At 37.6% G+C, this 18,786-nt stretch overlaps 1 protein-coding gene across 1 annotated transcript in view; it reads right to left on the bottom strand.

Moving 5' to 3' along the window:
* LOC122404006 (neprilysin-2) overlaps nt 1-16,834 on the bottom strand; it is a 49,835-nt gene extending 33,001 nt beyond the window's left edge. Inside the window, exon 1 of the mRNA XM_043407849.1 lies at nt 16,689-16,834. Coding sequence (XP_043263784.1) covers nt 16,689-16,834 — 146 coding nt within the window. The remainder of the gene's footprint in view (nt 1-16,688) is intronic.
* Between the last annotated feature and the right edge of the window lie 1,952 nt (nt 16,835-18,786).

Genomic DNA, 18,786 nt, shown 5'->3' with positions numbered 1-18,786 from the left:
TAGAGTGGATTATTATCGTTTTTGCATTCACGAAAACGTATCGAAGTTGGGCGAGACTTGGACGAAAAAAATCTTCACCTTGACCAGAGTTATGTTTACCCAACGTTGCAGAACCTCGAACGAGAAAGACCATGCACGACAACCTAATAAAAGTTACAGTTTAGCGGGCGTATATTTACTGGAATCCCCGGCGAGATTCATTTGTTAACGTCCTCTGTCTAGATACGTGGAAAGTGCGATGCGTAAGTTTGACCGAGTTTCCGAAAGTTATAGAAGCCGTCGCTAGTCTTCTAGTTCCGTGGTTCAAAACTATTGGGCGCAAACTTTAAAACTACTGTCCCAGAAACAGCTTTGAAACTCCGTGGATCTTCAACCTACATAGGGTGAACATACAGACGAGGGTCGTATCGTTATAAATATCAATCTGTGTTTTATTCGATGACCGTCCAATTGGAACGCTCGATTGATTATTCGATATACATGCTTCTTTCATTGGGCGAATTAGATTTGCCAGCAACTTCGTTCTGTCCTTAATTTGACGAACAGAGACAAATCTTTCTAGCGAAGAGAACATCCGAATAGTAAATAAACGTTTAATCGTTAGCGTGTAACGAGCTGTCATTAGCCAGTGATTTATTATTATTATGCAAACATTCGTTAACGACTAAATTATCCGGTTTCTTGATAAGGACACGGTTAAATACGCGTTACGTTACCGGCTCTATGGCGAAGCTTCCATTAGTAAAATCTAGTATGTTAAAATCGTTAGAGAATTTTAAGTATGTTGCTCGATAAGTTATGAAATATTATTATAATAAATGTACAGAGTATTCTTTTCATTCTACAAAATGTATTATTATTTCTAGTTATGGAAACAGAGCACAATTATAACATTAATCAATTTATTAAACGTACACACTACTATTAAAAATCCCTACATTCTTATAGTGCCACTCTATTGTGCGTTACTTTAGATTTTCAAAGTACTACTGTGGGCTTCGATCCAAATTTTGATACTATTTTCAGTGTTCTCTAACTAATGTCCTTTAAATTATTTATTGAAATGGAAACTTGTTCTTTGGTTGGAGTGTAACATTATTTTATACATGATCTCAAGTGATACCCCCATCACATAGTATGTATTGTTATGACAGGGGTACAAAGATGCCAAGTTTCGTTGCTCCGTGTTTATGGCATAATTGCAGTATTTAAAAAAACTCGTGTCTCCGTGACTACCAGAAATAAATGGAAACCTGTTCGTTATTAAAGCCATAAACCTGGATGAAATATAAATATAAATATAAATATATTTCACCTCTAAATATATTATTATATTATTATAAGGTAGATAGAAAGACATATTGATGAATGAAATACACCGTATCGAAGAAGTTGCAAGAAAATAGAAACTTCGTAATCGTGAAAAATAACAATCAAACAGAAAATCGAACACTAGGATGAAAAGGACCCAAAACTTTCGACGTTGTATGCCTTTTCAGCGCAACAAACGACACGTTCCTTTTTATATTATCGATCCAAGGGATCAGAAGTCGATTTGGAACAGCCTACACGTTGGCATTGTGACAATCCCAGCACGAGCAGCGAAAAATTGCGAACAACCAACACCGAGGGCAATGTTAGCTAAACTTAGTCCACCGATTACCATACGGTCATGCAAGTCAAATGGATTCCAGGCAATTCCGATTTCTTTTTCTTCCTACGAGACACCACAGTCCTTTGCCTAAATCATTTCTCGGAACTGCTTCTTTCTACACGCGTCTCTTATTAACCCTTTACAGTCGAACGCGGCAAATAAGCTACGGTATACTTTCCAATAATAACAATTTGAATTTATTGTTTACGTAATACTTTTTATACGGAATCCCAATTCTGATTAAGATTTAATTTGCGCAAGGCACTTTCCGCTTTTCTTTGCAACGATTTTCTTCTCACGACTCGCTATAAGAATAAACAGATCGTAACATTACTAATCGTACCTTGGAAAATGATTCATGGCATTCCTCGCTGCACTTTCGACAAGGAAATTACTCTGAAATCGCAACGTTCAAAGAACACAACGACGAGTCCGTATCTTACAATGACGAGGCGTGGACACGCACGATGAAAACAAAATGGAGCACGCAATTCCTACCACGGAAACCGTTCCCCAATCAACGGCGATGTCGAATAGAATTTTTTGTACGATACAAGATTGTAAAACGTGGAAGGGTCGTGGAGGCAAGTAACGAACGTTTCGTCGACAAAAATTATATTGCAAGAAAGTTGCGACTGTTGGAAGTGTTTATTATAAAACCGTATGAACGTTTTCCGGTACCGAATAAAACCACCACCTCCTGTTTTATAAACAGGAAACTACACTAAATTTTAAAGTGTACGACGTTCGAGCATGCATAGCGTCTGGTATGACACGATACAGAACCTTCTCCAGAGTGCAAAAATAAAACGGAAATTGTAAAATGATGTTGTTTAGCGGGAGGCTTTGTTTTCGAGAAAAATCGCTTTCAGCGGATGCGCCACGCGCGGTGCTTCGCCAATCTGATTCGATGTCGATTTTCTCGAAAACGAGCACTCTTGACAGAAATGTTTATCGTACGTTTTCGATCTACTTTTGCGCGTAGAAACAGCCACTGTCGTTCCCGATGTTATCGTACCCCGCTTTGAAAGTGAAATTCGTAGGTACGGAACGCAATTGTACTCGAGGCTCGCGTCCATTGTATCGTTAGGCAGTTACAAAACGTGACTATCACCGCGTAAATCGTCTAATCGAGAACGATAGACGAAGAAACGACGCGCGTAATCGAACGTACGCGACTGTACGCCGGAAAATAAAATGGAATTACTGTGTAAAATTAACAACAAACGATAAGATACGATGGGATCAGCGTTACGCGAAAATGTTTATCGAGCCACGAAGATATCTCGATCGTCAAGGCTATTCCATTCCCACGACAGCACCTGCCAATGCATTTCGACCTTCACCTTCTTTACCCGATTCGCAGAAAAGTGTTCGCCGTGGCGCGGAACGAACGATGCAACCCGCGGATTACACGCTGCTAACGAACTAAATCATTGTCGAAGGAATATTCTAGCGTCCATATTAACCTGAATTGCACGTCCATTATTCTCACCGTTGGGAATAATAAACTGGTGAGACGTACTGTTTTAAAGTCAGACTAGAATAAGAATCGAATAAACGAACTGGAGCGTGTACATTTTTCTTCTCTGGAATAGCAGGCAACAAATAAAGCATTAAATTGGTGCATACGAGATCTTTGTGTATTTTCGTACACTAGAGGAAGATCCAGACAACTTGCAGACAAATTAAACATGGGCTACGGGACTATCTCCGGCGCTAAATGTAAAGTTTCTAAGAGGAACGATTTAACGTTGCAGTCCATGAGTACTTGCATTAGACATTCATATTGCTTATGTTATGAGTCATTCCTCTTTTTACTTGTTTCCATGATCAGTGTGGTATCCAACGCTGTCATTGATAACAAATAATCATCTTTCTTACTAATCGTCGTTTTAATATAATCGTGATCGAACAATGCCCGGATCTGACGAAAAGTCTGATTCTTCCTATCCTGAGGCTGCGATCCGCTGAAACGGTTTCACGTAATCTATGCACGGCTGGTCACGTTATTGTTTGATACCGATTGCACCGCTACTCGTAGCAGAAAACAACAACGTAGTTGTGATAACAGGCTTCAATCGGGGGCAACTGCAATAATGCGTTCTTCTTTTGAGTCGTTCGTTGATTAGCTTAGCGATCTCGACAATGGCTAAGGTCAATCGCGGGGTACCGTTATGAATTTCACCTTACGTCCTGTCATCGATTCGCTGGGCCTGCAAACGTTCTCTGCAAACGATATCTCGATTCGAGAAGGCTGACGAGCCGCGAACGATGAAATCCAACTGGAGTAAGGTCGATGAACCACGACCAAGGAAGTGTGTCGACGTTAATTAAAGAAATCCCATCGATTATTGGTTGACACTTCACGCTAGCAAAGGGGAAAAAAGGAAACGTCGAATCACGGGCGTTACCTGTCCGAAGATAGGAGAAGCTGCAACGGAGCTTCGAGTCAGATAAAATATCTCATTCACGTAAGGATCCGTCGTTTTCCTCTTTCTCCTGGTCGTAATTGCGCCGGTGTCACGCTAAGTGTGTGTTCCGGGCCATAAGCTCGCGGAGAACATAAATTTGAACGCCCGGATTCGAGACAGGTTCTTTCGTCTATTTGTGTCTCAAAAGGAACCCAAGTGAATATCGAAAATTGTTACTTCAAAATATAGAGCATGATAAAGTACAGGTGAGAGAAAAGGTTGACGAACGTTGATATTGATAAAAATATTTTGTAAGAACGTTAAAGCTTCTCGATTTCATTTTACGGGATTCGTTAAAGATACTGTTCGCGTGACTGTGAAATTAAAATTTCTACAGTTTGTTTTCGTAATTACGTAAGCGTTTGCGTAAGAAATTAATTGCAAATTATAAAACAAATCTTATAACTCGAAAAGAAAGCGTTTTTGCAGATACAATCGTCCGAAGTTTCCTCATACTCAAAATAAACAGAATATTTTACTAATATTTGGCTAGCTATTTCGGGTACATCCTGTATTTGAATTTCCTCTAACACGTAGTCGCGTACCCCTTCAAACATATTTTCAGAATTTGCTTTGTGTACGTTCTTGCGCATAGATGTATAATTAAGATATTTCCTTTGATATGTTTACACGTAAGAGTTGTGAATTGACATAATAGGTAATAAAGTCTCAGATATTCCATTAAAGTGCTCGATCGATGCTCATAATAGTAAGTATCGAGGGATATTAGCGAGATAAGTAAACGTTGCACATGAAGTAACAACATAAAATATTCTATACATTTGATTTTAAATAAATTCTTCTTTTTGATCAAGTTATAAAGACTTTTGAACAAAAATGTCTGTCTGTCTTCCCAAGCAGATAACTAGTTATGGTCAAAGACAAATTAGTCGCCTTTGACTCGACTGCTTTCCCACAAGCGAAACGAAATTTTAATTTCCTTCCTTCCGTTTCTCCCGTCTGCCAGTAAAAATCTAGTCTGCTTTTACAAATTTCTAGTCCTCGGGCTGTCGCGGAGCAGTGTTCGGAAGACAGGACCGCGTAAAGTGTACGACACGGGGTTACATAACTCTGACAGCTGGAAGGATATATCTGGCAAGATCTCTGCAAAATCACTGCTGGGAAGAAAGTTCCGACCGTTGGCCTGAACATATGTTAGCCGAAGATCGGAGGATACCGTTAGTGTGACGCTAAAACGACCGCGATGTCAGGGAAATCTAAATTGTCGTAGAAACCATCCACTGGAAAAGGTGTCGCAAGAGAGATCCATTTGCTATCTGTGCAGCCAACATTTTACTTACGATTTGTACATTGCCAAAGGAAACATACCGGTCTACTTAAGTTGTATCAAACTTAGAAACGTAATATATTACCAATTCTTTACAAATTTATTTCAGTGAAAGCAAGAATGTTCGAAAACTTCTATTGCTCATAATCGCAATTTAGAACAATGTTACACATTTATTTTTATTTTTTATCTTGATTCAATCGCGTACGTTAGCCTAATATTCGATATTCACCACGAGTCTGGCAGTGTCGATAAGGATTGCAACCTTCCAGTTAAAAATTCTATCACCTATCGTTGTTTAGTACGCGTCTCAGAAGTCGAATGATAAATGACATTGTTATGCAACGTTGCTACACAGGAAACTGAAAGTTTGCACGTTTAGATTAACCACTCGAGGTTACTAAATGTAGGTTAAAATTTGGTTTAGTTCCCACTACTCACATAAATACGCTTCCGGAGACCTTAGTTAAGTTTTAGCACTTTTAGGTAACTTTTAGCGTTACGAGCGAATACGAACGACGCCTTCAGTTGTTGGAGAACAGACTATACTAACGCATTAGCTACAGTGTTGAACAAAATTCGATACACTTCACGATTGAAAATTACGTACGACGTTAATCGTTAACGACAATCGCAATCACATTAATCGCGACTTGTTTACGACGATTGATAAATGTCTAGTTGATCGTTCACGACGATTGGCAATTGAAGTAATCGTTAATCCCGTGGTGTCAATCTTCATTAATCTTCGATGCCTAACAATGTAGACGCTGGTTGTTTAATTGGCTTGAAACCAACGTTCCATACGACTGATAGTTATTGTTAGTTATTTTGCTTGATCGTTAATGGGTTAAGCAGATTTTGGCGACTCTCCCTTCTACGATGAAAGTGTGTCTCTGCGGTTTTTCGTTTCGCGCCGATCCATGGATATTTCTCAATCACAGTTTACTGGTTGCTAGTTGTCGTAGAGACGCGGGAGAAACGATCCATTCGACTGTAAACCCGCAGGATAAGGCATTATGCGTCGTAATTCAGAATACAGTTATCGTGGACGATATCTGTGGCGGCGTTGCCCCGATATACGTTCCAAAAACGGTACTTTTGATCATCTCGAGACTATCTATTCAATTTGTTTACGCCCGAGTTTACACCTCGTCCTGGATTCCATACTAACGCGTACGATCGTATACAATCGTGTCGATAAGTTCACGATCTGTTGAAAATCGATCAAAGTCAACCGTCCAAAAAATAGTTATCACAGTACATTTTTATCGGAAACAATATAAAAACAGAACATTCTCGATAATCCATCAACAGAAACGAAAATAGAAAGGAGAATATGAGAGTTGATTTCTTTCAATTTATTAATTATTTATTTAAAAATGGCTACTACTTAAAATGACTTTACACTTTCGAGAATATAATACCAATGGTTTACACGAAACCAAAGAAATGGTGTAACTGGTGTTTCCCGCGCTAGATGTTTTATCGTCGACTTTCAACCAATTCTTCGGAACGAGTTAACTTATTTAACTGCTGTGTGTACGCGAGATGTGAGAAAGAGGAGAAAAAGTTCGCATAAATTCGTGCTCGCGTGATAATCGGGATGAAGCATCAAACGCGATTCTGACTGAGGAATAAAAAGGTCCGGACGAGGCGCGGATACAGTTATAACCGTTGCACGAGACTACGGCGCGTAACTGGCGCAGGATTCTAGAAAATTAAAAGCTACGAACGCCAGGAACTCGTAATATAATTAGCTTCAGGATACCGAGTGCTCGCCCGCGAACACCCAACGATAACAGGAAACGCTTCACGTTGACTTTTTGCATAACAGTTTACGGACAAGGCTCGTTCGCTTTGGCTGCGTTAATCGAGTCAGGTGCCCGACGCTCTACTTTTAATGATGTTTTATCGTACAACGCTCCGGCAAAGTCAAAAACTATCGTGGAATATGAAGAAGCGATCGTTGGAGGATCGTAGCGATCTATGACGCTCGTACTCCGCTACACTCGATCAAACGCGATAGTAATTCTTCGATATTATCCTGAACACATCCTCAAATTAATATATTCTATTTTTCTGCGATAGGAGACCTTATTTAATGGAAACTACATGCATCTGTTTTGAACAATTACTTACTTAGTATGGACATATTGATATTTTGTAGAAGATACAGACATGCTGTGCGACACTTAAATAAACACGATATTATTTTTTAGATATTACCCTGAACTCATACTCATATTAATATATTCTATTTTTTTACAATATAAACATTATTTAATGGAAACTGCATGCATCTGTTTTGAACAATTACTTATTTAGTATGGACATATTGATATTTTGCAAAAGATACGAACGTGCTTGTAACACTGGAATAAATGTCCCTAATTTTACCACTGTTTCTGTCCCATTATGCTATTCTTTTTTAATCAGATTTGTTAGTAACAGTTACAACATGAAGAACATCATACCGTGGAAAGTCGTGTCCAAGAATTGTGTAAACAAAAAAGTGGGGCGATCGATGGAACTGAATTCTGAAAAAATGGTGAAAATTCAGATACCCAAAGAAGAGGAATATTCAAATAGATAGCTGGAAAAATAAATACAACTGAGTTTGCCATTCGTTCTCGTTTAAAAAGTAAAGAAAGTCTGACGAGGAAATTGTATTTTACCTTAAATATTTAACGTAAACGTTTGAAAAATTTCGAAAAATTGATCCGGTAAGATCGATTTCATCGAGTGGTTCTTTTCGAATAAAAATAACATTTTCACAACGGATAACTATCGTCGACATTGTCTGAGCCCACGGATGTTTCACGCGTATTATACTCGCCAAAGATGGCCTACTTACTAGCAAACTCTAATTGTTTTCCTACTAGTTAAACACGCGACGTCGCCCTTATCGCTTTCGCGATGATAAAGCGATTGTACGGGCGACGCGCGAGAGGTGAGCGAATATTATCAATTAATTACGTGACACCGCTCGTCGTTATTTTTCCACAAGCGTCGAAACCTGTCTTAAACTGGGATAAGTCGAATTAGGTCGATTATGCACGCCACTATCATAGACGTTTGCGTTACGCATACCCGAGACACTTACACGAATACATTGGCGTAGGTATTACTAGGAGTGGCTTCGTAACAACGTACAACCAAAGTTTATCGAGGTTATCCCGTTAGGCTCGGGTCACCGTTGACCGTTTTATCGGAGATCGGCCCCGCGTATTCTTCTCTCTGAAAGTACGCCTCACCTTTTTGAGTCGTTAAGCGTCTCGATAACGATACACGCCGTATTCCGGCGCATCGTAAGACCGACCCTCCCCATTTGTAGGCGGCGGCCATTTTGATATTAAGAGTTACCGGAGAAGAAACCTGTTATCGGCCTAGATATCTCGATCGGCTAGAGAAACATTTTCGTCCGGAAGATCCTGGTTCTAATTCCGATCGAACGTTTATTTCCTTCTCTCTCTCGCCGCACTTTACCCTTTACTCGTCTTATTCTCGTCGCGAAAAACGCGCCTTCCGCTTAATAATATCGATGAAGTCAAAGTACGCTAAACGACTGTGTTTCTTCGTCAATTTATTTCTCAAATACTATCGAGATCACACGAGCCGCAACTAAGAAGGGGACCTTACAGTCGTGGACATTGCTTTTAAAATCAGGTAAAAAAATACTATATTTAAAGTTTGGTACTTACAAAGTAAAAGAATTATTTTAATTTACTTTACAGATTATATGTTGCATACATTTTTCTATATTAACCATTCGTATTAATCGTTATCAAATAAATTCTGTATTTGAAATATGTCCGAAAATCATAAGCGTAATGACATATAATATTGTTTTACTACTATACGTACTACTGTTTTTTTTTGTATTAAAAATTCAAGAATTTTTGTCTTAATATTTATGTCATATATTCATAATAAATAAAATATATTTTTGCATTCCAAAATAATAAAACTTAATGAATCATTTTATATACGTTCAAATTTAAAACATACCTCAATTTAGATAATAAAATTTATTTTTAAAATACCGATAACTCTCTTGCAGTTAATAAGAGATTAACAAAATTGACAAACGCAGGCAATTCCTTGTAAAAAAATAAGTCGAAAATGAAAAATAAAACTTTCTTGAGACAATCAAGTATCTGTGTGACCATTTTCGTAAATTGGATATCGCCACGAATCCTACGACAATTCCGTAAAAAACTTGCAGCAAATTAGATTGCGCTATAATTCAACGAGAACCCATTTCGCGAGTTACATTGCCACTAACCTAGACTCCGGATTTATCAGAATCTAGTGATAGATAGTTCGAACCTATCGAGCATCACGCTGATCCATCAGAACCCAACGGAAGACGAGACAAGCTAGTTAAACCTCGGTTTGATCCATCGAACGTCAATGAGGAACGATCTACGGAGTCTATTTGTATCCGAGCCCCTAAGCAGTCGTTACAACTCGATAACGCGTGTGTCTGATCGTAATCAAAGTGATCGAAACAGATCCATATTCGTTCCTGAGCGGGAACGCAGAGCTTGTTACGACATCGAAGCAGAAACTTTTTTTACGTATTTTTGATACGAGATAAATCGTGATCGTGTACGACTGTTCAGGACATGGAGAAACTGTGGTCGCTCGTGTCTGTATTTTAATAGTAAGTTCTGTTAAAAATCAGAATCGATATCAACCGTCGAAAGAGTAATAAAAGATTGTTGTGTACTCGCGAATCTCGATATCGCGCGTGATTGCATGCCAATGGGAAAAGTGGATTTTCCGATGGTTAGAGGCACACAGAGAAACTAATTTTAAATATATCCCTTCAACGTCAGGCACATGCAAAATTGATGAGGAATGGAAGACGGTATTTTATTATCCGGCAACTTCAGGGACACGACATGCTATCTAAATTTTCGCGATAACCTCGACGGTCTGCATATTCAGGGACACGTATAACCGCATTTTAGTCGCGTTTCCAAGAAAATCTAACCATCGCATTCGACGAACGAGTGTCGTTGACCAGACGAAACGTTCGACGCGCCAACGATGACGAATAAAAACTAGTTTGCAAGTTTAATTCGCGAAAAAGGTATATTCGTTAAAAAAAAAAAACGACCATAACCGGAGTGTAGGGTGAGGCACATTCTGTTGAATGATGTATAAGGTATTCTATGGAAAGTGGACATTTGGGCGAGACTGAAGCGATAAAGCGTCGAATAGCTGTGCGAGACAATTTTCACGTATATTTATTTTTACGAGAATAAAATCTTACAGGGACTGCGTTTAGCTACATTCTTTGTTTCTACAACTCGGTTAAACTCTTTACTGCATATATAGTATTTGAATCTATCCGAATACAGCGCAATTTAACTCGTTTCTCAACGTTAATTCGTCCTCACCCATAGAATAGTAACGTTCGATTTAAAGAAACGAAATTCATCTCGAGATTTCTGTATCTCTAATTAGAAAAATATACTTAATGTCAGTGAAAGTAATTTCACAATTTTTCAAGCAGACACAGCATCGATGCTCTTCGAGACGTTTTGCCGGGGAACAATGCTTCCGTTTCAATGCAAATTCGCGCGTAAAAAGAAAAGAATTGTGTCACGATTTCTACCTGTAACGAGTTTCTTCTGTTCCTAATACAATTAGCACGAAAGCAGGCAATCTCACTCGATGGCATTCTAGACCAGCATTTTCCAAACGTGCTCTCCGCGGAAATTCGTAATTAACAACGAGTAAAATAAAACAAATAAAAATGTCTTCATAATACTGGACAGTATTTTTATTTAGTCGTCGCTTCGGTCGAAAATTATTTTGCACGCTGACAAAAATGAACGAAAAAGCTTGAATGTAAACATTAATAATAATTTAATTCTAAACGCGGAGGGTATGCAAAAAATTTCCCATCTTCGTGAAAGGTTCGAGTTCGAGGAAAACTAGTTTGGGCGACGATCAGGAAGAGTTCACGACTGTTTAAAGAATTCTAGGCCAGTGGTTTCGCTTTCCTGGATAGTCGGCATTTTGGCGAGTTACCTTCAGCGTTGGCCGTACACGCTTACGTAAATTGTAATTTGCGTTAGAACCGCGTAATTTCGTCGTCCGCGTGCACGAATAGTACTCGCCGTGAGTGAATCCGCCGAAGCGACTCCGCGGTTGACTGCACGATGAATATTCATTCGTATCCTCGACGGGTTCCCTAATAATCACGCACAACCGGCGCCTGGTAGCATTCTACGACCGAAGGATGTTTACGAAGCAATCGGACGATCGGCCAGGCTCGGGATTAGATGAACAATGCGCGTGGATCTCGTTTCCGTACGGTCGATCTCTAAACGAACCGGGTATTATTTGACATTTGCATAAGAATGCAAAAGCTTCTGGCGTTTATCATATCCGTTGAATTTAAACGGACACGATTTTCGATGAAAACGATCGATCGATCAAACGAAAACCTCGTCGCGGTACCGTGTCCTTTTTCTTCTCTATCGACGATCGAATTAGAAGTCGAAGTAGGAGGGATTCGTTCGATACATCGTACAGAATTCTATATAGAGGATGTAATGGGTGCAATACTGTTCTGAATCCAAACTCAAATTAATACATTTTATTTTTCTACAATGAGAGGCCCTATTTAATGGAATGCATTTGTTTTGGACAACCGGAAGAATCTAAGCTCTTTTACTAATTCTGTAAAGGATAAAGCATACAGGGTGTTCGGCCACCCCTTGGAAAAATTTTAATGAGAGATTCTCGAGGCCAAAATAAGACGAAAACCAAGAATACCAATTTGTTGATGGAGGCTTTGTTAAAGAGTTATTAATTAAATTGAAAAATTTCAAATCGTTCTGGAAAAATTATTTTCGGTTGCGGGGATCAATTAGTATCATTTTTGGTGAATATAAATACCTCCAAAATCCTATCCACTTTCGAAAAAAAAATTCAGTAGGTACTGAAATTTTTAGACGAAATTAACAAATTTCAAAGCATACTAAAAAAATTATTTTTAGTTGCAGGGGTAAATTACAATCATTTTTGGTGAATAAACATACCTTCGAAATCCTACCCAGTTTCGAGAAAAAATTTCAATAATGGACAACTTTTTCGACAAAATTAAAAATTTTCAAATCGTTATAAAAAAATTATTTTTAGTTGCAGGGGTCAATTACAATCATTTTTGGCCAATAGACACACCCCCAAATTCATACGCATTTTTAAGAAAAAAATTAATTATCAAAAATATAATCTGAGGCCAGAAATGTTGCCTCCAAAATGTGAATTTTAAAAAGTCATAACTCCTGAACGGATTGGACGATTTTAATGTTTCAAAATGCAAACGACGTGTATTGTAGTGAAGAATATGTAGAAATATAAAAAAATACTCGAAAAGTTGGTCCTCTACCCTATAAAGTTAGAAAAACCCCATAAAAATGGTCCAATTTTCAAACCTCCGTAACGCCTACAATAGTGAATATATTTCAATATAATTTTTTTCTGGCCTAGTGCTCATGGATACCTACAAAAAAGTATTAGACAAAATTTCCATAGCTCGTTAAACAAATTTATGAAAAATGAAAAACGAATTTTTAAGTGTTAAGAAAAAGGACGAGTTTATTTCTCAGGCACTGGATAGATGTACTTTCATTGCCTGCTGAGAATGTTCGAGTTATAAATGTTTGAGTTTGTCTCGAATGTTTCGTTGCAACGAGCGACCGTCGCATTACATCGTTTCATGTCCAACGGAATGTTTGTGTACAGCCATATTTTTGCTTTTGTATAAATTCATATTTTGTTCGTTTTTGTGTCTAAGTTTATTATTTTATATCCTGACCTCATCAACATTAAGAAAAATCGACAGGGGGGATAGATGCCTAAATTTTTCGACGGAAAAAAAAAATTTCAAATCTTTCTGAAAAAATTATTTTTAGCTAGGGTGGTCAATTGCAATAATTTTTGGCGAATAGGCATACCCTTGAAATCTTAACCAGTTTCGAGAAAAAAATTTGAGTAGGTACTGAAATTTTTAGACGAAATTAAACAATTTCAAATGATACTAAAAAAATTATATTAAGTTACAGGGGACAATTACAAGCATTTTTGGTGAATAAACGTACCCCGAAATCCAACGCACTTTCGAGAAAAAAATTCGAGTAGGTACTTAAATTTTTCGACGAAAATGAAAACTTTCAAATCATTCTGGAAAAACTATTTTTAGTTGCAGGGGTCAATTACAATCATTTTTGATGAAGAAACATACCCTCGAAATTCTGCTCACTTTCGAGAAAAAAATTCATTACTGAAAATATAATGTCTGACCATAACTGTCTGGTTACCCTAAAAAAAAATTTCATATCGTTGTAAAAAAATTATTTTTAGTTGCAGGGGTCAATTACAATCATTTTTTATGAATACACATACCCCCGAAATCCTACGCACTTTCGAAAACAAAATTCCTTACTGAAAATATAATATGTGACCAGAAATGTTTCTGTAATTTCACTTTCTGTCTCACTTCCTTTTGTGTTCATTTCTGTAACCTGTTCACCTATTCCTATACTTCGTCTGCGATTATATTACTCATTTTTAACACTTTACATGTAGGTATAGTCCAATTATTCGGCAATGCCCCAGTCCCGAGTATGATGGATAATCGGAATTTTATTTTTTTGGTACACCCTATACGCAGAGGTGATTCTACATGCAACATCAAGGCGAAAAGAAAGAATAACATTTTTTCGTCCGGAGATTCGTTTTCAAGAAAAAGACTAATACACCAATGCTCGGATAACTGCGAGTGATTTTTGGTTGGATAAGTGAACGGTAGTCATCCCCACTACTGAGAGACTCCCCTTGACACACCACACGAAACTCAACGTCGAAAAGTGTAACCTGATCTGGGCTCGAATATCGATGAGACAATACATACATAGTGCAAAGATGAAACTATATTATTCTTGTTTTTTTCTTAAATGAAACTTTTACCAATGTATTTGCAAGAGTTTTCCGGTTAAAATAAGACCAAACACGACATAATTTGTTTTTAAGTTATGTTTTTAAGTTATTGTTTACAAGTTATCGTGTTTGGTCTTATTGTAATTAGAAAAACCCCACAAATATATTAGTAAAGGTATCGTTAATAAAAAATCAAAAATAAATGCTTCATGCTTTCGTAACTAAGAGATTTCGTTCCAGTGTTTCTCACAGTTATCCAAGATTTGCTGCATATCGAACTGCATAAAATGAATTAGCAAGTCTAACGGCACACGAAATATAAATTCGATTTTTAAGAAAGGACATTCTATCTCGTCAAACGCGTCTAAAACTTAAATGGCTCCTGACATTTATAATGAAAAAAAACCAGTTACCACGAAGGTGTCAATTATCGTAGTTACTAAAGGAGCAAAGCGTTTAATTTCAGTTATATTTTTATTTCCACTTGTCGGAGGAAGCGACGGTCGTATAATAAAACGCACCGTAAAATGTAACCTGCACCGTTCGTGTCCTGTACCATTCTGCGTGTACAGTGTGCGTTCCGTTATACCGAAACGCCATCGGCAATGCTAATGAGGTAAATTGAAGTCACAAATGAGCCGTAAAAGGTCCGACAATCCTTTCGATAGGGATCTTCTTCGTCTGTTATTTTCCTTTCACCGGTCAAAGAAGAATACGACGCCGAGTGAAATAAATCCGTGGTCCCGTCGTCTGTCGAGATGCCCAAACGATCCGTGTGCAACGGTTCGTCTTTAAATCTTAGGTACACAAATTCGATTTCGATAAACGCTCGTAAATTTATAACCAAACGTAACGGTGTTTGCGTAATCTGCGTCAAGTCGAATCGGAGAATAGAAATGCGACACGACGATCATTACCATTTTGATAAATAAAAACCACTACCATTCTCAAACAGAATTAACAACAGATTAAGTTTTCCCTCCGTAATAGATGAATTCGATTCGTTGTTAGCAGATAAATGATCGATTCCGGATGCACGGGTGAATGTAAAAGTTCTGCCTTGTTAAGGGAAACCTTTTCTTGCTCGATCACTTGTGAAAAATAAAGGAAAGTTCTCATTGTTCCGACAGCTTCTGCAGAATCAAATATTCCTGTTTCGCATCGCGCACGTCGGTCTGATATCAAAATAACGAGAACACGTCTGGCAACAATAGCATATTTTTCGTCGTTAATCACTACTGTCTGGAATTTTATTTACTCAAAAACGTATCTCCCGGTTTTTTACGTGTGCGATTCTAAGTACAAACGTTAGACGACTACTTAACAGACTTTTATCTAGGGAACAAATGTTATCGTTACTATTCAAAATATACAGTTACTCGCATTCGTACACTATAAATGGAATAAAAGCTTGTTTCTTTTGAATCGAGCGGCCGTTTTCGAAACTGGTGGTCAGTCTTTTCATACAATGAGATACTAAATTAAAAGCAAACCTTGTTTGGGAAAACACCACGTGTTGTCGATCTGTTTATTGTTTATACTATTTAATTAAATTACTCTATCGGTTTTGTAATTGGGCTTTGCCCTTTAATATTGAAATGAAAAAAGAAACTACTTTGCGAATGGAGACGTAACAAAGTGTAATAAACCAGATTTAGTAAAAATAAATGGAACAAGTTTCTTTTCATTTATAATAAACCACCATTATAGTGTATGGATACGAGTACATTTAGAACATTTTGAATTAATTAAAAGTAACCATAGATTTTCCTTTTTTGTAATATTTATTATTCTATTATTTTATTATACTATTATATTTATTATATATTATTGCCCTTTAATATCGAAATAAAAAAAGAAACTACTTTATGAATAGAGAAGTAACAAAGTGTAATAAACTAGATTTCGCAAAAATAAATGGAACAAGTTTCTTTTCATTTATAATGAACCACCATTATAGTGTACGAATACGAGTATATTTAGAACATTTTGAATTAATTAAAAGTAACCATTAATTTTCATTTAAATTTCTAATATTTATTATCCTAATTACATTTTAAAAAACTGTGAATACGTTGTTACATGGTCCCAATGTGAATGCATTGTTAGGAGTCCCCTATGTGTGCTTCAAAAAAAAGTCGTACAGAAATCTTTCAAGATAAATATACATATATTTTCTACCGAGAGACCATTCATAAAAATAATCTGGATTCGCTAGATACATTTTCCCTGTGTCCCTTTTATGATTCACGAATTTTAATCGTATAGTACGCTCCTCTTTTCGATAAATTCAATGAAGCAGGCTTACCCGTTGATGGTGGTCATTTTATAGACGTTGTTGAAGATGTTCTCCCTCACCGATCGAACGCTCTCGTCTTTTGTATTGTCTTCCACTTCGAGGTTATGGAACTTCAACGTTCTCGCGTTCGAGAAGTCCGGCTCCTCGGGGTTCATTGTCTGCACTCGAGGGAGTCACCTTTCGTCGCGAATACGGAAGCCACGGGTGACGGGAAACGGAATACCCTCGAACGTATCTGATCCCAGCCTCTCTCGAGACCTACGATGGCTGAATACGTATTCGATTCACGCGCGTTGTTTTATGCGTTGTGAAAAGCCTCGGTGCCGAAAACTCGTCCTGAATTGCGTTCGCGACACAAGCACTCTGTAGACGAATTTTTCTTCTCGGTTCCCTTCCAACCGCGCTTACGAAACCGCCATTTTGAAGACCTTCGTTCGGCGGAAAAGAAACGAACATCGAATTTCTATTGTTTCGAAAACAAACTATCCTTCGCGTTAGGCGAATCGAGCGCCACGATGGAGCAGCACCGCCTGAATCGAACGTATCGTAATATCTGAATCTATCGTTTAACAATTTTTAAACAACCTTCGATGCACTGTGTAACGGTTCCATGCTTATGTTGTTAGTCTCGATAGATATTTGTTTTGTTCGTGTTGGCAAATTAATATCGTTCTATACATTTCAAATGTTTCGTTCGTAAATGTTAATATTAGTAAAATGTTTCCTCGATATTGCAAGTCCTTTTTTTGTACTCTTCGTGTTATTAAACCTTGCATTCTCGAAGATGATTGTAAAAGGTACAAAATGCGCGTTGCAGTAATCTTGCACTTTTCGTAGAATGCAATTTCTATTTTGTCTACTTGCGTTGTTCGTTTCGTATCCTCAACGCAGGATAAATGAATACCACGACTTTTACATCGTCCATCTTGTCTGTGGGAATAACTACCGTTTGCCGTACGACTTTTCTAATCAGTTACGGTCGACTGGCGTTCGCGTGACTAGGGTGATGACGTTCATCAAATGCGACGTCCGTCGCGACGACTATTGCTTCAACCCTCGTGTGACTACAGCCCGAGGCAATATTGTCGGATACGTTATAAAGAGGATCGAAAACTCGATATTTCTGTGTTTCGAGTATCCTAATCCTAGTTATAATACCAAATTTTCCATCCCCTTTTAGGCTCCCTCTCATCCGCAAATAATAATCCCCAGGTCTCATCGCTTGGAAGTTGCTACGAATCGGGATCCGCCTTATACAGGGTGTTCGGCCACACCTGGCAAAAATTTTAATGAGAGATTCTAGAGGCCAAAACAAGACGAAAATCAAGAATACTAATTTGTTGATGGAGGCTTCGTTAAAAAGTTATTAACGTTTACAGTTCCACCAGTAGTGAATTTTTTTCTAGAAAATGGGCATGATTTCCGGGGCAGGTCTATTCATAAAAAATGATTGTAATTTACCCCTGCAACTAAAAATAATATTTTTAGTATGATTTGAAATTTTTTTTTTCGTCGAAAAATTTAGTTTCGTTACCCCCCGTCGATTTTTCTTAAAAATTCGTTTTTCATTTTTAACAAATTTGTTTGACGCTGTACGGAAATGTTGTCTAATACTTTCTGTAGGTACCAATGAGCACTACTTCAGAAAAATATTTCATTGAAATATATTCACTACTATTGTAGGAGTTATGGCTGTTTAAAATTTGGATCATTTTTATGGAGTTTTTCTCATTTTGCGGGGTCAAGGATCACTTTTCGAATATTTTTGCGATTTGTACATATTCTTCACCAAAATACGCGTTGTTTGCATTTTGAAACATTAAAATCGGCCAATCCGTTCAAGAGTCATGACATTTTAAAGATTCGCATGTGAGGGAAGCATTTCTGGCGCCAGATTATATTTTCGGTAACGAATTATTTTCTCGAAAGTGCGTAGGAATTTAGGGGTATGTCTATTGACCAAAAATGATTGTAATATACCCCTGCAACAAAAACTAATTTTTTTAGAATGTTTTGAAAGTTTTTAATTTCGTCTAAAAATTTCAGTACCTACTTGAATTTTTGTCTCGAAAGTGGGTAGGATTTCAGGGGTATGTGCATTCACCAA

The sequence above is a fragment of the Colletes gigas genome, unplaced genomic scaffold (genome assembly GCF_013123115.1).
Source record: "Colletes gigas isolate AHSC1104 unplaced genomic scaffold, ASM1312311v1 Colletes_gigas_Sc00089, whole genome shotgun sequence".
Taxonomy (NCBI): domain Eukaryota; kingdom Metazoa; phylum Arthropoda; class Insecta; order Hymenoptera; family Colletidae; genus Colletes; species Colletes gigas.
The sequence above is the reverse complement of the archived record's forward strand: the minus strand, read 5'-3'. Positions and strand labels throughout refer to the sequence as shown.